The sequence below is a fragment of the Larus michahellis genome, chromosome 16 (genome assembly GCF_964199755.1).
Source record: "Larus michahellis chromosome 16, bLarMic1.1, whole genome shotgun sequence".
Classification (NCBI taxonomy): domain Eukaryota; kingdom Metazoa; phylum Chordata; class Aves; order Charadriiformes; family Laridae; genus Larus; species Larus michahellis.
In genome coordinates, this window is record NC_133911.1 from 3,631,731 (window position 1) to 3,655,627 (window position 23,897).

Below are 23,897 nucleotides of genomic sequence, written 5' to 3' on the forward strand. Positions count from 1 at the left end.
AGTGACAAGGTATGCAGCCTTCATTTTCAGGGTCTAAACCATCACTTGTGCAGGTGAACATTTAGTATGTGATTTAAGGCCTCCATTTAGTAGGTAGACATTGGACAGTCAATTCTGCAATTCATCACCCACCTACTCTCACTATACATGCCAATTCTGCATATGTCCTGCCCTCCTGGTTCAGAATTAAGGATGGTGTTTGTGGCAGGAGTGGGGAGTGTGTGTCTCAGTGTCTCGTGCTAGAAGATCCAGCCGGTCCGCTTTCACTTGCTGTCCAAATTCATCTCTCATGCCATAGCAGTCGTTCTGTTAGGTTGCTGAGGATCAGGAATTGATAATTAGTTTGTGATATTTATTTTTTTTTAAAGTTGCGGCTTCTGGTAACAAGGGATCACATGGGGCCCAGAGAAATCAAAAGACTTAATTGTTCCAGAGAAAAGACCAGTAGCCACAGGCAAATAACAAGGATTTCGTGCTTCTTATTTTAAGATCTGTCATGTGTTTGAAAGTGTGTCTTCTGGAGTCACAGAGCAATGCAGTTCCAGGGACAAGGACATCTGTAGTGTCCTTGCATTAGGCAGTGGCAGAAACGAGAGTGACACAATGGTCGTGCAGACCTCTAAAATACCTCATCCTCGCTTTTGTGCCTGGCTTTACGGTTTGTTTGTTTGCCTAAAAGCATGGTGAACATATATTTGTTTAGAGAAATGTAGCAACCTGCAGTTTGACCTACTGTGGCTTGAGGCAACAACTCTCTTTCACGCTTTGTCTCAGCTAGCCTGGGCAGCTCAGCTGCGATGAAAACACTTGCTTTGTGGCTGGCAGTTTCGTGGGACTCCAGTTTGTTAGTGTGCACACCTCTTGTGCTCTGCACCAAGTTGCTCTTTAATGCTAAGTAATGCAGATGGAACAAACCTAGAAAAAACTATGAGTGCTTCTTAGCATCTTAGGTGTCTTCCATCTCTCATCCTTGGGACAGCGAGGCACCCGGGGCTTTAAGTGTAGCAGCATGTAACATTAACTCAGTAGTTAATCCCTCGCTGGGCATATCTGTGGATCTAGTTCATCCTACTAGCTATACCAGTGCAACTGGTTTTACAGGGACATTTCTTCACTCTGATTCCTGTTCCAGCTTAGCAAGCTGGGTGAAGCATGCGCTTAGCACGAGGCATATATGTGAAATCCCATTGAATTTGGTGGGAGTGAGAGACAGGTTTAAAATCAAGTATCTGCTTGAGGACTTTGCATATGCGTGCCCTTTAAAACCGAGCTTGCTCCAGGACTTTTCCTCTCAGCCTTTGCCAGTGAAGGTCTTGATGTTAACCCACCTTTGGTAGCTTTCCCAGTGGCTCGCTGTTGCCACCAGAGCATAAAACGATGCCTGGGAGTAAGTGCTCTCACACCTGGCACTGAATTGCTGCGTAAGCACGTGTGATTATTTATTCTCCCTGCCTTAGTCTTTCTACATGGAGCATGAGGCTAAAGGCCTTCACTGACCTGCGGTGAAGCCCCGTGGTGAGACCTCAAACGTCAAAAGCAAACTTTGTCCTCAGTGAGTCTCTCTCCTCCAGGTATCGTGGAGGTATCAAGGATCCTGACAGTCGCCTGTGCCTTGTGATTTTTATCCCTGTCAGAGCCAGCCGACTGCAAGAACTGTGCTGTCTGGGGCAAGAGCTTCATGGATGCTTCAAGCGAGCCGCGCAGACAAGGCAAGCAGAGTCCCAGTTCTGCGGAGACCAGTATCTCATGAGATTTCAGCACCAGAAGCCAGTTCCTTATACAGAGAGAAAGCAGGAAGGAAATAAATGTTTTCTAGTAAAATTGGACTTTTCTCCTTAACCTGATTAAGCAAGAGCAGTTCTGAATATGTCACTGGTGACTTGGCGAGATGCCCTTCTTTGGCATCGCTGTGTGACTGAGCGAATATGAATATATGAAGACCAAGATCTCGGCCCTTTGTACCTTTCAAGCCTGGCTGTTGTCTGCAAGCCACAGCCTTGTCCCAGTCAGTGCAATGGAGCAATACAGCCTGCGTCCCATTCTGAAGCCTGCTGCCCACTAGGGTTCCCACATGTGCTGTTCAGTCCAAATTGAGCTGTGACTCCGTGGTTTGACTCTTGTGAAGGACTAAACTCCTTCTTGCTGCACTGTGCACTGCTATTTGGGGCTGTTGTGCCAAAGAGGTGAGAAACTGCACGTTCACACATTTAGCAGGAATGGTGGACATATTAAAAAAATCCTGATTTAATGAGGGGATGGAAAATGGGTAGAAATTCTCACTGCCAAGATGATCGGTAATACGTGGGCGTTCTACGCTCAGACACAGTAAGATCAGCCACACTAACACCATAGCTCATACCACACTGTCAGGGTTGGGAAGGAGCTCCTTTCCCTGTTTCTCCATTGATGATTGAACTGATGTGTTACGGGAGTTTCTTTCGCTTGGAGACAGGTCGCTGTTGGCATCACAAGACTGATCTTTGCCACCCTGTGTAGTGATCCCCGTGTTCACTCTGTGCTGCAGTGAGTCACCTAGGGTTTGCGAGCAACACTGCCCTTTCCTGGATGGAAGTTGAAGTGTCACGGGGTGTTTCGAACCTTGTTTTGCACCTCGCAAACATTCTGCTTCCACTCAGGCAGCAGTTTGGGGATGGAAAAAGAGAGACTAATTTTTGGTCTGGTCTTGCTAACACTTTGAAACACTGAGTGGCGGTAGGAAAGGGAAAGCTCTGAAACAAAAGGCAGCCCTGTATTCTCTACTTACCTGAATACTGCTGACTTGAAAGCCAGAGAGCAAAAGCATCACATGTGCCAGTTTCCAGCGTAACTACTCAAAATCTAGGTCAGTGTTTGCACTGTGTCGAGCATTTATGCTTGGGAAGGCTATTGACTTGTCAGCACTAGGGGTGTGTTAATAAATCCCTGGCAATATTAACAGTAATCTCTTCACAGTATCTTTGATCTGAAGGTCTTTGAATGTGGTGCAGTTGTCATTACGCGGAGTTCATGGTGCAGCTTTGTGAAAGCAGCTCCATTTTACAGATGGGGAAGCCAAGGCAGGGAGCGATTATGAGTTATTTTTGATGACATGAGTGAGTCATTGCCAGAGGTAAGGATACAACCCAGGAGCGCTGGCTCCCAGACTCCTGCTCCAAGTCACTAGACAGCACTCTCCCCAGCCTAGTTAGACCCACCCTTGGAATATGGTATTCCAAGGCACTAACTCCAGCTGCAGCGAGACTTGTCTCCTGAGCTGTAAGCACAGCAGTGATATACATACCAAAGAACCAGATAAACATTTACTTTTCCTTTGTGTGAGAGTGCTGCAGCCAGCAGGGACTGCAGGAACTCCCTCCCCCTCTGCACACACGCAGAAGGCAGGGAGCTTGCAGGGAGGGATAAAAGGGGATAAATAACAAGGGGACGAGCTGCGTTTCCCAAGAATCTGAAGGAAGCAAATGAATCTGCTCAGAAGCTTGGTGAGAGCAGGTAGCAGCAGGCTCAGGGGTGACGGAGGGGCATTTTCCGTGATATCACTTTCTCAGGATGCAGACCGCCATCAGTAAAATCAGGAACCCTCACAAGGGTAAGAAAGGTGGGATTTCATCCTCCTGGTTCTAAATGCAGAGTTTTGCCATTGATCCACAGAAAGAGAAATGAAGCTTGCACTTTGAGAACTTGCTGCTCTGAAATAGAATTTAAGCATTACTGAAGTCATCAGTCTTCTATGCAACTGAGTTTTAATCTAGTTTGTCCTGATCTTGCTGTTGACAAAAGAACAATAGGCTCTAAGGCCCAAGGAGTCAACATCAGCTGAACTGGTTCCTCTCTGGAAGGAAGGAGGGACCAGTGAGACAACTGAGGACAGTGCTGTTCATGTGCTGTGACTAATTCGTGCACATCAGACCCAAGACTATGAAGCCAGCTCCTTTCAGCAAACTTAAACCCAAGCACCAGTTGAATACATACATGGGATCTGAATTCCCTCAGTTGTATGCAGAGCTTTCAATTATCCAGGCTGCTCCTTTTCTTTTTTTTGTGCTTCTCCACCACATGAAGTGCCAGGTGTCCTGAAGAGGATGAATGGAGGTGTGGAAGCGCAAGGGCTAAGGATCGCCATGCTCATGATTGGTGGAAATGCGATGGGAAAGCCTGGTTCGATTAGAAACTGTTATGCAGCAGAGCTTGAAAGAAGAACGACCTTATGAAGAACGACTGAGGGAGCTGGGGTTGTTTAGCCTGGAAAAGAGGAGGCTGAGGGGAGACCTTATCACCCTCTACAACTACCTGAAAGGAGGTTGTAGAGAGATGGGGGCTGACCTCCTCTCCCTGGTGACAAGTGATAGGACGAGGGGAAACGGGTTCAAGTTACGTCAGGGGAGGTTTAGATTAGATATTAGGAGACATTTTTTCACTGAAAGGGTTATTAAACATTGGAATAGGCTGCCCAGGGAGGTGGTGGATTCACCATCTCTGGAGGTGTTTAAAAAAAGGGTAGATGGGGCACTTAGGGACATGGTTTAGAAGTGGCTCTTGTCAGGGTAGGTTAAAGGTTGGACTCGATGATCTTAAAGGTCCCTTCCAACCTCAACAATTCTATGATTCTATGATTCTAAGTGGTGGCTGCTGGTTTTTAAAGGGACAGCATGATAAGGCTGTGCCTGGCCCACGTCGGAGTAGTCGGGGCGAAGGGCTGGTTAGGAGATGTAGTAGAGAAGTAGTGAAGGAGAAGCAGATGGCAGCGGCACTGCTACCCCGACCGTCAGCCAGGGAGCCACTAAAGCCTCAGGTGCAACTTAATCCCAAATTAACACTCTTTAGCTCTAGGCATCGCACTGCTGTGTGTGTAATTAAGGGAGCGCAGTGCCATTTGTCGGGTGTGCGTGGCAGGGACGGAGTCGTGCTGGCTATAGTAAATCATAGAATCATAGAATTGCCTAGGTTGGAAGGGACCTTTCAGACCATCTAGTCCAACCATAAAATAAGAGCCACACTGAGCTGAGAGAGCAACAGGATTTAGTGGGCTGGGGAGGTTTCCCGTAGAAGTCTGTTTCCCACTTGTTCTTCCTGTCTCATGGTTGGTTTCACTCCCCGCCATCCCTCTTTCCCAGTTCCAGGTTGACTCTTCCAACAGGAGTCCAGTTTAAGATTGGGACTAGGACTCGGGGGACTCTTGTGTTTATTTGCTATTTGAAGTTCAGCAAGATCAGTCCCCATTTTTGTGCCTCAATTTTCCCATGTGCACGCGAGCATATAAGACTCCATTCATGTTTTCAGAGAGCTTTTAGTTTTGGGAATGGCTGGCATTAACGGAGGGAGTCTGTGTTCTCATCCAGGGTAGCTCTTCAGTCCCTTCTCGGATCCCTCTGGGAGGTACTCCTGTAGGATCGTGCTCACTGAGCCTGGCAGAGCCAGCACCAACGAAGTGATTGAAACCTCCAGAATTTTAACAAGTGATGTGTGTGTGAACTGGCAGTTTGCTGGCATGGCTGCTCTTCTGCCTCCTGTATGAGAAGTACAAACTTGCTGGGGCTGTAGCCTTAAGAAAGCATCTCACCTAGACTGTCCTTGCATCCAGCCCACGCTCCAGCTGGGGTGGGATGCTGAGCTGGTGTTTAATGACAGTCCAGTTTCATTACTCCTTAGAACTTACGTCTCCAACACTATCCTGTATACTCTGCTCATTACCTCAGAAACCTTTGGCGAGGCTTAACTATCTCGTAACCAGTCCCATGCTATTTCCGTGAGCAAATGTAAAAAGCCGTGTAAATCCATCTCTCGTTTTGAACGGGAAGCCGTAGCAATTGCAGGATCTGGTTGTCATGGATATTGTCACCATGGAGCTGTTGCCATGGTGCTGTCTGCTCGCATTGACAGGGAGATGCAAAGTATACTTATTCTTTTGAAGAAAGGAGGAAGAACAGTGGATACTAGAGGGCACAGAAGCTTTCAGATAGGTATTTAGGGAGGTTAATAACTACTTTGTTTTAGAGTTGTGCTGACTCTGCTGTCTGTGTCACGTTCCTTATTTTTGTCTTTTGTATCCAACAAAAAGAAGTGAGACTAATGTACTTGCTGTAGGGTCATCCACAGCCGTATTTCACCATGCAATCAAAGCAGCACTTTCCTCTCTTGCAAGAAAAATCCAGAGAGTGACAACTGCTAGCCAGTTCTTGCCTTTTACCTCATCTCAATTTAAACCTCCACAAATACATTATCTTGCAGAAGACAAGGGTATGGAGGTGGAACTTAAAATCCCATCTTCCCCTGCAGGCCCCCTTTCCTTGAAGGAACACGCTCACCTTATTTTAATTTCTAGAGAAAGTCTGTGCTGCTTTGGAAGGCAGTTTGGCAGCTGTTAGTGACCTTGTCAGGCTGCTGATGGCTCTGGAAGAAGGACCTGAATGAGAAATGACTTGTGTCTGTGCCAAACATCCTTGTCTCGTTAGGGGCAGAGCTAATCTCACCAAGGCAAATGCTGGTTTCACTCCATTTCAAATAGAACACAGTCAGATTCAATAAATAATAATAACTCCCCTTTGCACACCTACAGCTTCTCACTCTCTGAGCATTTTGCCGCTATTTATTAAATCCTCCAAACACTTCTGCGAGAGAGGGAAGGATTCCTTTTTCTCAGTCTTTTAAGGGCGATAATGGGGCACAGAGAGTGGAAAGTGGTCTCCCATGGATGCTGTGGCCATCGGGAATAGGATCCAGGAATTCCTGTTTCCTGTCCTTTGCCCTGGAAAGCCCGTGTTTCGTTCTGTCCCACTGAACATCACTGCAGTGACATGTAGTGTAGGGCCCTTAGCAGCCTGATTTAGGACTATATTAAGCAGAGATCTGAATGCTCCGGGTGGCTAAGTAACATTGCCTTTGATCTGAACATGCCAGTGGCTCACTTCCAAACACATTAGGGTCATGCGGCAGTCCTTTTCCTGGCCACAGAAGATGTTTTTATGGAGGAGCTGTCACTGCAAGGCATGGATTAGCTGTTTGCCTGGATTTGGCAGTCATTTCTGTTGCTGCGAGCAAAGTGGGTTTCGTGAATGCAGTTATTCCTGGTGCAAGGTGGGTTTCTAGGAATTACCCAGCCCACTCAACATGTTGATCAGGTATAGCACAAGGTATAAAAGCACTACGTGGAATGCAGTGCTCCTGTTTCGTCTATGACTCATCCACGGCAAGAGGGATTTAAAACGGAGCGAGCCTGCGTGCATCCAAGCCAGCAGCTGGAAACAGCTGGCCTGCAGGTGGGGCTTCAAGTCCAGGTTCAAGGGCTACAGCTTCTCCTCTCCAACTGGGGGAGCGTTTTATGGGCAGCAATACAGGTGGCTTGTAAGGGAGTGGTAATACCACGTAGCAGTTAGATCGCGTATGTAAGAGCCACAAATCAGCCTGAGTTAGAATTGGCACCAGTGGAGGTGGAGCGAGGCTCTCCGGAAACGTTCCTGCTCCTGCTGAATGAAAGGGATGTTCTTCACGTTGAGTGCAATGGGAGTTGGCTTGGACCCCACGTGTCCTGCTGATACCACTTGGAGCAGGATCAGCTCACGCAGAGCAGAGCCGTGTGGCCCCAAAGCGATGTACCTCCACTTGGTGGGCACTTTTGAAAGCAAGAACCTCCGAGGTGCTTTTTATGTGCTTGGCTCTAAAAATGCAGCTTTTTTGTAGATGGTGAAGGAGGTGGCCTTTGTAGAGCAATGTGCCTTAGGGACAAATGAGCCCTTTACTTGACCAATTTAACAACCTGTAATCTGGTGACTGCAGGCAGAAAATAGCCCTGTGTTTTTCTGAGCTTCAACACTGAAAAAGTATCTTACTCTTTGTATTCTTGTGCCTCAGTTTCCCTGCCAGAAAAGTGAGGAAAACCAAATGCGCTTCCCAAGGAAAAAGAAGGGTATATTTAATTAAGTCAGCTTTGTGAAGTTGCTTTGACAGCTGCAAGTGTAAGTAGCTGCTACTATAGCAGCTAATAATTTGGAATTATATTTTATGTTCTTTTGGTTCTCTTCTGCATATAGTTGCCAGAGGTACCAAGCATTTTTAGGTAGTTTCATTGCTTTCTAATACCTCGTTTGGTGGTGTGTTTTTGCTGTACTTGCCTTCATGTAGAACACGTGTGTGTTTGTGTCAAAGGCACTCAACAAAAAATTTCAAGAAAACCATGAGCACTATTCCACCATGAACAAAATGAAATGTGAAAAATGCAGACAGGCCTCTCTGAGAAATGTCTGTTGATCACTTCATGCCTGAGCTGGTTAGTAATACGATATAGTTTAATGCTAAGGTTTATTTATCGAATACATGACTGTTCTTTGCTGTAGTCAGCTTGTCACCTGAGGATCCCTCGGAGCTTGCCAAATGTGGATTAATCACCGAATACTCACGATGTCACCGTGAAGCAAATGTTTATCAATGTAGCAATGGGGAAGTCCAGGCTAAGAGATGACTTGCATGGCAGCTAATAACAGCTTCGTTAGGCCTGCTCATTGCTCCAGTCATCATAAACCGTTTCAGCAGAGTAGAAGTAATAGGTGACTAATGATAATCTCACAAAAAAAGGGGCTTTGTGCTTGACCTGTCACAGCCAGTGCCCCTCTGTCAGGACGTCCTTTCCCCTCTGGTTTTCTCCGTGCTCCTCTACCAGCCCTGTCCTTCTAACTGCACCCCAAGCGCAGCTTATAAAACGCAGTTCTAGACACCCACACAATTACGCTCAGCCGCAGCTTGTAGTGGTGCCAATGACTTGAGTTCTGCATCAGTTTGCCGGTGGGACTGTTTTGCTTTGATCACTTTGTGGATGCGGGTGATTATTCTCTCGGCGCTTGGCTAGGACCGTCTAATGAGAGTTAGTAGAACCAAGCCACAAGAGGGGAAAGGCAGATGTGTTCTTGCCACAGACCCTGTTCTCCGATAGCAGAATAGCTTATTATTCCTGTCCCCATGGAATATAAAAATGCTTCTGGGAAGACTTTTGTCACATACAAATCATGCTTCTGAATGGCTTCTTTAAAGGACAAAGGAAAATTGACAATGTAAAACCCTCTGGACTGTAGGGAATTGCTGATTTCTCTGAGCAAGGAAACTCAAGCTTCATCTCTTTAGTTGGAAGGGCTCCGCTTTGCACTGCACAACTAGCAGATGAGGTTGTGGATTGTTTTCTTGCCCCTCATGACTGAAATAGCCCAAGGCCTGGAAAAGCATTAGCAGGAAGAGCACAGCATCAGGAAACACGGAGGGCACCCAGCCAGGACATGACTACACGGCTTTTAGCTGCCCAGCAATCGGGACATTGCTTTTTTGGGTGAAGGGATTCAATTCTCCCTTGTCAGAATCACTTGGTTTCCAAGCCAGATGCCTCCAGCTGGGCGATTGTGTGAGCCCTAAGTGCCGAGCATCCCTGCGTGCGCACTCCAGCTGCTGCCTCTGCCTGGGGTTTTCTCTGGGTGAGAGAAGCCACAAGTGCTGTGGAAATGGCAAGCATCTAGGTTCAGTCGGGATCATATGTGCCTCTTGCTGTGCCTGTTCATCTCACGTCTCTATTCCTTCAGGATGGAGTGCTGGAGCTCAGCAGTGCTGAGGTGGCATTACTCATCCCCATGGAGTTATTCCAGGTTCTCAGCTTGCTTGTATAACTGAAGGGGTTTTGCCTTTTATCTCTGACACGCTGGTGGAACAGTGGGAGGATTTAAACTTGGGAATGAAATTGGCAGAGAATTTAGCCCACTGCTTGTGTTCTGCAGTAAGCAGTTGCACTGAAACCTATTATTTCTCTAGGGAAGCCTGATCAGCTTCCAGGACTCTGGAACTGCATCAGTGAGCAGGATAAGGACATTTTGAACTCCAAAAGCCCAGGAATGGACTTAGGCATGTTGTACCCTTGAAGGATGGGAAATCAGGTGTTAAATAATCTGGTATAATCTCTTTTCCCAAGCTTTCTACCTCTTTGGAGCCAATGTGCTGGGCCTGTCCTGGCTGTGTGAAGCAGGGCCTGTCAGGAGGGATCTCGGTTAATGCTGCTTTAGCTCATTACCAGCTTGTTTGCAATGTGCTGGAATAGCACAGATCATAATGAAGGGGGGAACTTGAACTGCTTCTGGTTTTGCACAGTGCTGCTCTGCTCCAACCTTCTCCCAGCCCTTAGAGAACTTACGTTGCTTTCTAAGAAGCAGAGGGCCAGAGCTGCAAAAGGAAAAATCCCTGGCCAACAAGACCAGGCGTATGGAAAAAGACACTGCAGGGTAGGAGTTAGGCATTGATTGAGGACTGAGGTCCTTTTGTCTTCCAGCTTACCCAAGATGAATGCATGGCTGCACTACCCCTAACCACATCTCGGCCTCATAATTCATCTCCCCAAGGACTCCATTCGGATATAAAAGCATCGTGTAACTGGAAAGGATGGATAAATGAAGCTGGAGCTCCTTTACAGTCCTGGAACTGAATAGGTCCCTGAGATCACTGTCCTTGAAATCAAATGCTTGGAACTTTTTATATCAAGTCCGTACACCAAAAATAAAGCTCAGGTTTCATGCTCTCCTAGCCATAGTCAGCTGTATTCATACCTTAGTGGTTACCAGACCCAAAATGTCTTCCTCCTCCACACAGAGTCCAAATTTATCAACTCCTTTTCTTAGGTTATGATAAAAATGGGGAGTAAATTATAGATGCTCTCTCCACCTTCTGGCAGGAAATACACCGCTAGACCGCCTTGCTACCCTAGCCTCTAGCTGATGTCTGCAGATTAAACAATGGCTGCTGTTGCTTTCCTGAAAAGAAAAGCATCCCCAGAAATCCCATCTCTCTTTTTTTAGCTGGTTATTATGTCCAGCTATCAGAAGCATGAAGAAACGAAGTGGAAAAATTGAATCTGGCAGCAAGAGTGCGATGCATGAAGGCACACGACTTCCAAATCCAGTGAACAAAAATAGCTGCAAGAGAAAAAATTTGCCTGAAAGAAGCTCTTTAATTATTCCTTTTCTTTCAAAAGCTTTGCCCCCAGCACAGCCAGGCTGCCATTCATATAGGGCAGCCATATGTGTTGCAGTAAAGCTTGAGCACTGCATTATTAGAGAGAAAGAAGCTTCTTTTTTGGCTGTGTTTTCAAAGAGCTGGTAGCAGATCGATTGTGGCCAGAGCCCTGGGCACAAGGGAGTCTGTACTTTCATTATGAGTCACCAGGATTTCATTTTCAGTCCGGCTGAGGAGTTTACATTTCTGCTTGGATTCTAGAGGTTGCTCCCAGAGGGCTGCTCAAGGAAGAGGGTGGAAGAAGTGCTGGGGGAAAGCAAGGAAAGGGCTACCCAGCACTTTCTTTTCCAGTCTGCTGGAGAAGGTTCCTGGACTGTTGTTGCTATGGCACAGAGGACAGAATTTTTCATGATGGCGCTTTCTGCTGCTGCTACAGAAAGGTGAAGTCACTTAGCTGTGCTGACACCGCAGTAACCAGCAGCCTGGTGAATCTGTGTTTCAGGACACTGAGAGAACACCCAGTCTTCTAGAAGCCACCCATTTCCTTCTGTGGTGTCTAAGCCTTTACATCTTTCTCCAACACTTGCAAGTTGATGCTTTTGAAGCTTATGAGGAGCACTGAGAGTATTGCAAAGCTTTGAAACACTCTTGTGGGTGGTGTTTGTGCTGGAGATGGCCATGATGACATCTGAGTTTTCACTAATTAGGGAACAGATACTTGGTTATATATCCTTCTCTGGAATTAAGCCAATAGCAATTGTGTGAAACCTCCTCGTTGGCTGAGATGTGGTTCCAAGGAACACTGCAGCAGGACTGAGAAGAAATTCCTAAACACTCATAACCAATCAAATGTAATTTGCAAGCCAATGAGAAGACCACTATTAAATACACCTACTAAAATAACCTTTTCTGAACTGTCAAAGGGGCTTTGCAGTAACATCTGTTACTGTAATTTTTGTACGGAGAGCAATTGGGAGGAAGAAGAGAGGGGTGCCAAGTCAGGTGGGCACTGCAACACAGCGAGGGAACGGAGTATGACATTTCTGTTGCGCTGAAGCAGAGACCCTCATTCTCTAATGGCATCAGTCTGTGGTCTGGCGCTTCTGTTAGAGTTTGCAATGTCCCTTTTGGTTGTATGGCTTGAGCGAGCAGACAGGAAGACAGAAAGTGCAATGGATCTTTCTCTAGTAGGTGCTTGGCTGGTAGGACCTAAGCCACCGTCTGGCAGTAGCATCACAGCTTCACATTATAGGAGTCCCTGAGTCGGGCCAGAGCTTGGAAAGACAGTGGTGGCAATGCTGTGGGCTGGACATGGATCTGTGTTAGTAATTTTCCATAATGTCCTTATTGCGTTTTCTTCTTTTCCGAGTGCCTGTGGCAGGAGAGAGAGGTATTTGTAGAAAGCAAAGGCTGGCATTATAGTGTCGTGCCAAGGCAGAGCTTGTTCTTAAGCAACAAAAGTGCAAAAAAAGAAATGGATGCACTATACTTGGTGTTTCTCCTGTTATCACAGAAAATTATACTTTCTTGTAAACCTGCAGTGACCGGTTCCCTCCCTTTTCATAATGGAACCCAAGAGCCCTGCAACCGCAGCAAAGTCAGGCCCTGCTGGGACTCTGCATGAAAGTGTTCCTTGCTGGGGTGTTGTTACAATGAATTCCTATATGCATATGACCTACACAAAAAGACTTGCTCCCACCATGGTGGGTGCAGATTTAGTCTCTCGCTATCTGCTGTTTTAGAATCATAGAATCATAGAATGGTTGAGGTTGGAAGGGACCTTAAAGATCTTCTAGTTCCAACCCCCTGCCCTGGGCAGGGACACCTCCCACCAGCCCAGGTTGCTCCAAGCCCCGTCCAACCTGGCCTTGAACCCCTCCAGGGATGGGGCAGCCACAGCTTCTCTGGGCAACCTGTTCCAGGCGCTCATCACCCTCACAGTGAAGAATTTCTTCCTAATATCCAATCTAAATCTCCCCTCTTTCAGTTTGAAACCATTCCCCCTCGTCCTGTCATTACACTCCCTGATCACGAGTCCCTCGCCAGCTTTCCTGTAGGCCCCCTTCAGGTACTGGAAGGCCGCTCTAAGGTCTCTGCAGAGCCTTCTCTTCTCCAGGTTGAACAACCCCAAGTTTTGAGGAGCTGCTGATGAAAAAGGCCATTTTGAACATGCGTAGCTTCTTGCTGTCTTGCCCACTCTGTCCTGATTTCTTGCCAGCTTCCTTACAGGTACAGGAGAAGACCAGGGATCAGGTACACTCCTGAGCAGCCATACTGCAATTTCAGAGAGGGAAGGTGTAAGAAATATGCTTCATTTAAAGTGCTCAGCAGGTAGCAAACTTTTTGTAAGTACGTCTTTCTCCTTGCGTGGCAGGAAGTAGAGGAGCCAATTGTAGGCAGTAGTTGTATTTTCTTGCATCCGGTATTTTTGAATGAAAGCAGATTCCAGACTGTCTGCTAGGATATATAATGGTGATTAACAACCTAGCCTGTTTCCTCTGGATTTGATGTTCGGCTTATGTTAAGATGTAGGGAGTATTGTTTGCTGGGATGACATCAAGAGCTCTTGGATGAAGGGAGTAGAGACCCGTCCTTTCCTCACACAGCACTGGCAGTGTTTCGGTGCTTCTCTCTGCTCACAGAGCTGAAGGACATCACAGCTTATTTAGGAACAGCAGATCTACCCCTTTTTCTCCTTCAGACTCCCTTATTAAAAGAAACCAGGTAAGGAAAGGGCAGCAGTGCGGTCATAAGTGGCCTGTAAATGCTCAGCATCCCCCTTCTGCCCTCCCTGGCTGGGAGCAGCCTGGTCAAACCACAGGCTAGAAGGGATTTTTAATGGAAAGGGGCATCGATGGAGGAGACAGTCCTCTGTTTGTAAGTAATATCATCTGGGAACAAGAGAGCAGTGGAAGGGGAGGATAGTGGTCTCTGAAGGAGGGTTACAGCTGTTACATCACAGTTCTTGAATATGCAGCCAATTGAGATTCAACAAGCAGTTATTAGACCTACAATCTTTGAGGCCACTCAGATTCAGGGCTTTCTCTAACTCCCCTGAAGCAGCGATGGGCTGTTTAGGACTGGGTCCCCAGCCAGCAATACCGGACAGCATCTGCAAGGTGGAGATGGGACCAGCGCGTGGAGGCTCCGGCGTGGAGCCAGCTTTGCCTGGGGCTGAGGCAGCGTCCCTCAGCACGTGAGGAACCGGGTGATTCAAACCTCCTGTAGCACACAGGTAACAGGTGACCACAACCAGCAACACATCAGGTTGCATGGCTGGGAACTCCCAGCGAGCACCTCCAGGCAATAAAAAAGTTCTTGCAAACGTTTTTTGAGGGTTTAGTGCTGATACAAGGAGGATATGGTCCCAGGATATACTCCTGGTCTGCGAGTACCTGTGTGGATGTCAGTAAAAACATCTGAAGTCTCAAGGCAGCAGAAAGGACCTTCCTCTCACAAGTCAGCAAGTCGCGGGCAAAGGAAGGATTAACCTTTTTATACTGATGTTTTAAAAGAGGCCCCAGGACGCACAGGGCATTTCTGCGCTAAGTGCTGTGCAGCCCTGAGAAGAAATAATCCCTGCCCCAGAGACCTCGTACTCCTGGGTGCTCCTTTCCCAAAGCAACTTCATCACTTCTAAGTGTTTCCCACCTGCTACTGGGTGGGATAAGGCAGCCAAAAGGGACTGGAGATTTCCAAACTGCCTAGGACTTGGAAAACCAACTTCCTAGGGGAAATTCTCTTTAGAAAGACACTAGGGAGAGAAGACCTAATTCTCAATGTGAATCTTAATCTGAACCGAGATGTAAAAGCTGCTTTATTGAACATTGTCAAGGACAAAGTGACCAGGTGGCCCAACAGGGAAAACGTAGTTGACTTCCATTGCCTCCAGCAAAGTCGACAGAGAAGACTGAGGGTCTGCTGGGGAAGGGTGCTCAGCTGTCGCTCTCCGTTGCTGGTTCTTCAGGTGATGCCCGATGTATTGTTTAGCTTTTCCAGCCTTCCAGTTTGCAGGGTGGTGTGTCAATGTCTCCTAGCTCTCCTACCAACTCCAACTTCTTGGGATTCAGCAGTGTCAGAAGGGGCTGTTACTAGTCACGTAACACAGTATAGAGCTGTGGAAAGGCCAGGCCTGGCGTGCAGGGAGGGGAGTTCCCACGGTCATATGACATTGCCTGGCCTCTGCTGTCATTAATCAAAGAGCGGTCATACAACATCACCTGGCCTCGGTTGTCATTAGTCAAAGAGCTACCACACAGGATGCCCCAGTCAGCTGGCTGCTCACAGCCCACACCAGGCTTTGGAGGGCGCGCACGATGGGTAGAAAAGCTGCTCTCTCCTGCAGCGTGTGTCTGAAGCCGCTGAAGATCTCCTGGAGAGACCTGACAACGCTGGGTCTTCTGTTTGACTGCAGTACCGTGTGAGGACAGACTCTCTCCTCTTTGCTCCACCCGGACTATAGCAAATGTTGGCTGTCTCGTAGCTTACAGATGGGGACCGCACGCACCCGTGTAAGGTATTATACGTATTTCCCACTGAAGAATGCTTAGAATAGATGTTACTGAGTGTGCTGTGCTACTCTGGGTATGCGTAATCTTTTAAGGTACCATGCTGTTGGCCTAAACCCTTCCTCAGCTTGGCGGAAGTTTAGGGTTGAACGCAGCTTTGTAATCTTTTGGGCTTTCTTCCTCAACTATCATTCCATCTTTTAGAAGCATGTCCCCTAGTGAAGACAGTCACTATCTTCGTCATTCACTAATGCACTGAAGACACCGAGAGCCTCAAGAGGCACAGAGTTACTACATACTCTAATGGTTCTTTCAGGACTTTTGCCGTTCCCTTTGGTTTGTGGGTGCCCTGTTCTTCTACTGAGATAGCAGTATTGATTCATGTGGCTCTAAGTCACATCCCTCCCCTGCTGTTCTTTCAGCTGGCACATGTTGAGTGCTGGATTTTTTATGGCCTGAGTGTAATATTTCAGGAACTAACCTTTTAAATTACAAGCCCACAACCTTAAGCAGCTCCTTGCAGTGAAACATGGATTGCGTATCCTTGGTGCGTAAGGGTGGCGTGAGGCTTACCACATTTCCAGGTGTGTGGTTAAAGAAACAACTGTCCGAGTACAGACATCATGGAGCAGCGAGCAGCTCTGGAAGGGAATGCTCTCAGGTTTGCAGTGCTTACTGATGGACTCTGGCCTCACAAACAGTCACTTCATACCGCATACCTCAGTCCGGGAATGCCTCTTGCAAATGGCTGATGTCATGTTAATGTTTCGCTTTGTGAGGGAGGCCCAGTGACCTTTGCAGCTGGATTGTAGTAGCCTCTTACTGTCACATCTGTCCAGTGACGTGGAAAGAAAACAGATATGATAATCATGGAGCAGATTTATCTGTATGCAAGCAAAGCCCCACATGCGTGAAAGAGACTTGTGGCGTTCAATGACAAAAGCACCAAGATGTGTTTCTGCTTGAGTGATGGTTCCTAAGGTTCAAAGGACATAATTCGCCATGTGGCTGCACTTCAGGCACAGTTATAGCCTAGAAAGTGGGTTTTGGTGGTGCTGCAATTTGTGCCTGATGTGAATGGATGGCTGGGGTATAACGATGGTTATTTCTGAGTCACTTGGCATTACTACCAATTAACAGCATTGCCTGCAGAATCAGAACAAGGCCACTACGTGAGTTTGCCGTGTATGACTACCACAGCACACCTGAATTTCTCCATGACGCTGACAGGAGATAGCATAACCTCCATCTCTTTTCGCAGCCCTGTGGAATTCATTCCTGATGAGGTGTGATCCTTCTCCTGAGTAAGTCAATCCCGAGCTTATGTAGCAGCAGGAAACTCCAAAGTGGGAAGCGTGAATCCCTCCTCCCGTCCACCACCAGCACACATACCTTCATCCCTCTGATCTGTACTCTTATGTGACTTCCTGGTTTCTTTCGCAATCATCATAAGCAATCAATTAATTAATTCTTTTTGCTGTTGTCATTGCAGGGCAACCATTGATGAAGTGGAAACAGATGTGGTGGAGATAGAAGCGAAGCTTGACAAGGTAAGATGGGGCAGCTCAGCGCATTGGTTTGAAGAGGGACTGATGAGTTCCTGCGTAGGAGTATGGCCCCACCAGTCTCCTCTAAAAAGTGAGCCCATCTCAGGCCGTCAGGAAACTAATGTAAAATACACTGGGCTTGTCAACAGGACCATGTCTCCCTCTACTGACAGGTACCTGTCAAGGCTCCTTTGTGACTTCCAAGTGAGAACAAGAGGTCCAGACTTGGGCTCCTAATGCTGAATGATGGCCTTCTTGTTCTGGTCCTGGATCTCATGGGGACTGACACTGCTTCTCCTGCTGTGGCAAGTTACTTTGGTGCTGTCTGTTCCCCCTCTCCACCATCTTGCTTGTGATATTAACCCGTGTGGGGTGGGAGCCGTTACACGTCCACATGGCACAGGCACCACTGGCTCAGCTCAGGGCTGTAAGGAGACACTTGCAGGTAAACGCGGGGCCAGGCTCAGACTGATGGTGGTGGTTTCTGTCTGATGTTCAGCCAGGCTATGTGCCACAGCTGTAATCGGACGCTGGAAGTATCCTCTCAGGGACGAGTTTGGCCATTTTGCATTTATGCCGGTGATTCTTTACATCCAGTTGGTGGTTTGGATCTAAGACAGAGGCTCTATGATGGAAGGCGGCTTTTCCACCCCCACTCCTCCTGATGTCTGAGACATCAGCCAAGTTGTTTCTAAGTGAGAACAGGGAGAAATGAAGGCGAGGAGCCAGAATAGCTGTTGGCTTTTTATCTGTGAGATTTCCCAAAGCTAGCAAGGGATAAAACTCCTCTGTCCGATGAAGAAATGGGCTTTGTTGAAGTCACAAGCCCTAGGCAAAGCTGTGTCCTATAAAACCTATTTGCTACTCAAGCTGCTTGAAATGGTTATCTGCACAGGCTAACTAGTCTCACTGGTGAAAGCTGCAAAGGGATTTAGGTCATCTGTTTTCCTCTGTGGAAGAGGGTAAGGCTCTAAAGACAAAACATGGGGCAGAATTTGCTCTGATTGTACCACTACTGCTGTCAGTGCCCCCTGTAGTTAGATGAGAGCAGGCTGGAAGTACAAGAGCTGTTCAGGGCTCTCAGCTTTTTATTGTTCAGTGCTTTGGTGCAAATTGATTTGAGCTCCTTCGGGTGAGGACTGCATTAAAGCAGTGGGTTTATGCGATTTTGGTGTTCCCCTGACAGCCGTTATGGGGTGACATTCTGGTAGTGCAGAGTGGAGGGATATTTAATTCTGTTTGCGTGCATCGTTTCCCCTATTTGCTGCAGAGATGCCAGTCATGCAAAATGCTGGCTCAGTCACTGTCAGCAACAGCCTTATCAGGCCTGGGTCCAGGGCAAGCGAGGCTGGAGTTTGCATCTGAAGAGCCACTGAAGTTCAAATTAGTTTCTCTGAGAGTAACTTTGGACAAGATTCAGTCACCCCCATTCCTGATAAATCAGCCTCGGATGGCCCAGCTGCTCTCCTGTGTACCGGCTGGGTGGATGCCCAGGGCAGCCTTTCTGGGGCTTGGTGTAAATGTTGTTCAGCGGTACCCAACTAGCTGGTACCCAACTAGCTGGCATGACGAGTTCTTTAAGAGCAGCAAGCTGCCAAGGACTGACTCTGTTTCTCTGCCTTTTACTGTGCCCCTGAGCACTGAGTTTAAATGATTAGCCTTTTAACACCTGTTTAAAATGGAGGTAAAGGGCTGTGTACATGATTCATCTGAGGGAACACCAGAGATTTGGGCTGTTCCAAAGAGATTTCCTTCATTCTGTCCTGTGCTCCGTCTGCAAAGCCATCATTGCTCCCCTTGGGAGTGTGCTTGTGCGGAATGACCTTCAGCTACTAGTAAGACAGCCTTGGCCACAAGTGTTTGCACAGAGGTACGCTAGAAACCGCCACGTTGCAGAATAGGCTGGATTTCCTTTCCAGAGGATCTGTCCAAACTCCTAGTGAACGTCTGGGCTCCAGATGTGACAGGAACTGCATCTGTTTGCGTTTCTTCTCTGGGCTTGGGATAGTACAAGTCTGCTAGCATCCAATGCTGTTCTGGCAAATTGCGTGGACAGGAGAGGATATGAGTGTGAAAGAATGAAAACTGTATATGCTATGTATACACAGATATACCACGTGTGACTGTATATATATTTATACATTCAGATATACTCAGATATATTTTTACAGAGTTGCAGACAGAGGCAAGCAGGCTTGTTCTGCAATGCATGCATATAGATTAGACCCCAAAACCTTGTGGCTGCATAAATACTACAAGCCCCAAGCCCCAAAACAGCACAGCGCGCTTCAGTGGGGCTTTGACATCAAGCCAAACTTGAGAGCGGCTCATTCCCAGCCTGTAGTTGAGGCTGGTTGACGGGGAGAGGTTTCTAAAGCAATTTTTCATTAGTAAGATTCTTATCCCTGAAAAACTCCTAGATTTTAAGAATGGAAAACTTCCGTTCCAAGTGTTATTCGTTATCGGCAGCTGAAGTTTTTTACTTAATTAAAAAGCCTAGAACAGTGATGATTTAAAAGCAAACAAACAATTTATAAATTGTGCTCAGTGTCCAGCCGTTACTGTTGCAAATCTCTTGGGCCTTTGGTTTATGGATTTATCTGAAGTTGTTTAATGTAACCTTTTACAAGAAGCTTTGGCTGAAAGGAGATAGGCTAATGGCCAGGAATTCTGGCTAAGCTAATGCTCCAGTCTTTGCAGCCACTTCCAGGCATGCTAAGGCAGTTTGCTGGGGCTAGGAAGTCTGGGAATGTTCCCTGCAGCTGTTAAATTATCAAAAGTTAATAAAGGCTGTCTGGAGATGTATACCAAGCTCATTCCAAAGCGAGGAAGCCCCCCCATTTTGCTGCAAGTTCCAGGTAACTTCACTGGTAACTTCACTCTGACAAGGCCAGTGATGAGAACCGGAGCGTGTGTAGCATGCTTAGAGTTGTTAACATTTCTCCGAATAAAGCTCCTCTCAGGTCCATCAGAGAGACTATACTAAGTCACAGGCAGTCCAGAGAGATGGGCTGTCATCCCTCACCGTGCACCAGCAGATTTTCCTTGGGCTGCGAAATTGTGGGAATTGATTCATAGTTGTCTACAGTCTTGATGTTTTAACATGTGTGTGAGGAAACATAGATTTTAACTGGCTGCACACAAAAGACATGGCCTAAGAGGTCCTGGTCAGTTGGTTTAAGGAAAATGTGATACAAAAACATGCAGCTGCTGAATGCTGGCTCCTTCATTCCAAGGGAACAGCAAGACAAGTCTCCACAAGTACAGAGGACAGCCAGCTGGGCTCAGAGACCCGACAATCCCAAAGAGCAGCAGACTCCCAGCAGGGAGATTCTAGATGTCTTATCACTTCCACCCAGCACCAAGGAGTCTCACCTCTCCCCAGCCAGTCTGCATGATCAGGTTCCTTTTATTGCCGTCCTGATGCCTCAGGATAGAATGAACAGTAGAAATCCGCTGGTAAAAATGGACTGCCCTGATTCATTTGTCCTCAGGGCATAGCCTGGAACTGTTCTTCTTAAGTGACAAGTGAAATGTTGGCAGCATGACATACCCTGAGAAGTGTCATTTGCATCCCTGTTTCTGCCACGTGCGGTAAGGGTCGATAGCGTAGGCACACCAGGAGCGTGGATGGCATCCTGTTCTAAAGGTCCTGGGCTGTGGTGTCGGTGCAGATTGAAAGCAGCCTGGTTGCGATTCGGTTTGATGTCCCCAGCCGCCTGTCCGCTCACACCGCTCTCCTTGTGCAGCTGGTGAAGCTCTGCAGTGGGATGATTGAAGCGGGCAAAGCCTACATCACCACCAACAAGCACTTTGTCAGCGGGGTCCGGGACTTGTCACAGCAGTGCAAGAAGGATGAAATGATTTCGGTAAGTCATCCTGTGGGATGGAGCATGGGACACGGTGGGATGGAGGGCCATGAAGAAGCTCAGAGGGCTGGAGCACCACTGCTGTGAGGACAGGCTGAGAGAGTTGGGGGTGTTCAGCCCAGAGAAGAGAAGGCTCTGCAGAGACTTTATAGCGGCCTTCCAGTCCCTAAAGGGGCTGCAGGAAATCTGGGGAGAGACTCGTGATCAGGGAGTGTAATGACAGGGTGAGGCGTAACGGTTCCAAACTGAAGGAGGAGAGATTTAGATTGGACATTAGGAAGAAATTCTTCACTGTGAGGGTGATGAGCGCCTGGAACAGGTTGCCCAGGGAGGTTGTGGCTGCCCCATCCCTGGAGGGGTTCAAGGCCAGGTTGGATGGGTCTTGGAGCAACCTGGGCTGGTGGGAGGTGTCCCTGCCCAGGGCAGGGGGTTGGGACTAGAAGATCTTTAAGGTCCCTTCCAACCTGAACTATTCTATGATTCTATGGGACACAATGAGGGCTGGGGAGCGTTAAGCTTCCTGATGCTGTGCATGGACTGTATGTTCAAGACCCTTATGCTGTTTAAGTAGCCATTTAGTGTGAGATTTTATTTTTGGAGGAATGTAGAGATGATCTGATAAGGCAGTGCTGAAAGATCAGAGTGAGATTCATCATTTGCAGGGAGCTCTGGACTTTTAAGAAGCCGCAGTGCTGGCAAGGTTGTTGGAATCTAGGTCAGTAAGCATCAGCTACTTGGGAAACACGGGTAGCCAGCCTGCACGAGCGACAACTGACATCTTGATTTCAGCACTAAACTGGAAAGGACGGGGAGCCTATGGCTTCAATGTCATACATTTTTGAAACACCTTCTTGCCAAATGGCAGGGTGTCTCTTCAGTGGCTTAATGAGAGTCTCTCCCAGCCGTTGAACCCCTGGGGATGAAGGGCAGCTGCTTCTATTCACTGCCAGTTCTCTTTACCTTTTTTTGCAGGAGTGCCTCGACAAATTTGGAGACAGTCTGCAGGAAATGATTAACTATCACATGGTAAGATGCCACTTCTTCTTGTCTTTTTGTGTGCTGATGGCAACGTCTTTCTCGAGGCACTGGTTAATGGTTTCTTGTGCTTGGCTTACTGGACGCTGCCCAAAGATGGGGTCCATGAAGGGAGCGTCTTGCAGGTTCCAGTCCCCACACCCTGCCTAGCCAAGAGAGCAGCAAAGGACTGTGAGTTAATGTTGCCTCTTGCAATAATGTTGAGTTGGGTGAGCAGTGAGTGTGTTCTCACAATGGTCGGTCCTGATGCATCACGTACACTAGGAGATGGGATTTCCACAGGCTTGCAGAGGAGGTACCACTTAGTGAAAGGGTATGTGCTGTTGCATGGGTGCCTTTTGGCTCATTTCAGATCAAAGATGTACAATAAATATGTAGAAGGGTGAGGTGAGAGACCCCTTAGTCAAAGGAAGGGGAGAGATCACAAAGGTCCTGCACTGCAGATGCCTTGTTCTTCTGTTTGGATCGCACAGGATTTTGTAGTGAGGATGGACAGGGTCCTGAGGAGCTCTGACGACTCAGGACTCTGGCTGTTACCAGCTTGCATGTGTAACCTTGTTGCTGTGGATTTGGAGTATGTTCTGAAGCTGGGCATTCAAATTCATGACATCATTAGGGCACCGTCAGGGCTCTGAATGGATCAAACTGAAGCGAGTTGCGTGCAGCTCTGTGTTTAAGGATAACACAGGACATATTAATGCTACACTGAGATGAAAGGAAGGAAATGCCCAGACAATGGCTATTCTCCTGAGCTGACTGTGTCTCACTAACAGAGCCCAAGGGGTTAGAATCTGCCCTTTCTCCATCCCAAACATCCAGCCAGAGCATCTGTAAACCCCATAGAAGAGGAAGGTCCTTCATGTGTGGTGGCTCCATGCCAGACCCACAATTTTAAGTCTGTAACTCAGCAGGAGCTTAAAGCACAAGTGCTTTAAAGTGAAGGAAGCTTCAGGGTGTCAGCGCTGGACTGACCCACTTTTATACCACGATGCCCCTGTCAGAGTACATTAGGCACGATGCTTGCTTTTGGGATGCAAGTTAATCACATGCAGCTGGAGAAGAAGCTGCATCAAGTCTATTTAATTATTTCATGAAGGAGATGGGAAGACTGTTCCCTAGTAAAATAGGACAGGGAAAAGAGGTACTGCACATGCAGCTCTCCTAGGACTGTTAGTATTTGGGAACAGTCAAACAGCTGTACAGCAATGCTGTTGGTGGGAAGACCGTGAATAAACCAGTGTGAGCATCAGAGAAAATCAAACCCTGATTTTCTGATGCTGCTCAAATTCTCTCTGAAAATGTAAGGCCTTTCTGCCAAGGAGCATATGAACCCCTGAGAAGCTACCCCTTCGTTCCAGGGATCACATCCCAGCTGCGCTGATAGGGGCTGGGCTGAGGAGTGCGTGCAGCCCAGCCATGAGGAAGCAGTTCCAGCCAGAAACCTCTGGATGCAGAATGCTGTCTGCAAGCTCCGCTACGCCAGCTGTGCAGCTTCCCCTGGATCCCTGGTCTCTGCCAAAAGTGCCACTTCTGGGATTGCTCTTGCCTCAGCCAACTAATAAGCAGAAGGACCCTTCCCAGAGCTGTCAAATCCCCAGCTGATGTGGTATAACCCTTCCCATGCACCCCACCCTGTCCAGCAGGGGCGAGCTCCCCGCTACGTGTGACTCAGGGCTTGTAAAAGGCAATATTTCCCTACCACCAGCTGCATGCACAAGGGGAAACGTGCTTAAATCCTCCCTTTCCCCCCAGTCTTTGGGGAGCACCCTCCTCCCTTGGTGCACGGCAGGGTGAGTCCCTCTCCAGGAAATGGCTTTGGAATAACTGCTGTATCTCGAGCCCTCTCTGGCGGCTGTTCAATTAGCTGAGTTATTTTTAGTGCCTTCTGCTGTCTCCTTTGTGTGTGCCTGTGTGCATGTGTGTGTGTATGTGTATCTTGGCTCATCCACGTCTAGGATCTCAGCTAT

The 23,897-nt window shown here is 47.7% G+C and overlaps 1 protein-coding gene across 1 annotated transcript in view; it reads left to right on the forward strand.

Moving 5' to 3' along the window:
- Nucleotides 1-23,897, forward strand: part of ACAP3 (ArfGAP with coiled-coil, ankyrin repeat and PH domains 3) — a 100,333-nt gene that overhangs the window by 26,315 nt on the left and 50,121 nt on the right. The window contains exons 2-4 of the mRNA XM_074609456.1: nt 16,972-17,029; nt 20,776-20,895; nt 21,868-21,921. Coding sequence (XP_074465557.1) covers nt 16,972-17,029; nt 20,776-20,895; nt 21,868-21,921 — 232 coding nt within the window. The remainder of the gene's footprint in view (nt 1-16,971; nt 17,030-20,775; nt 20,896-21,867; nt 21,922-23,897) is intronic.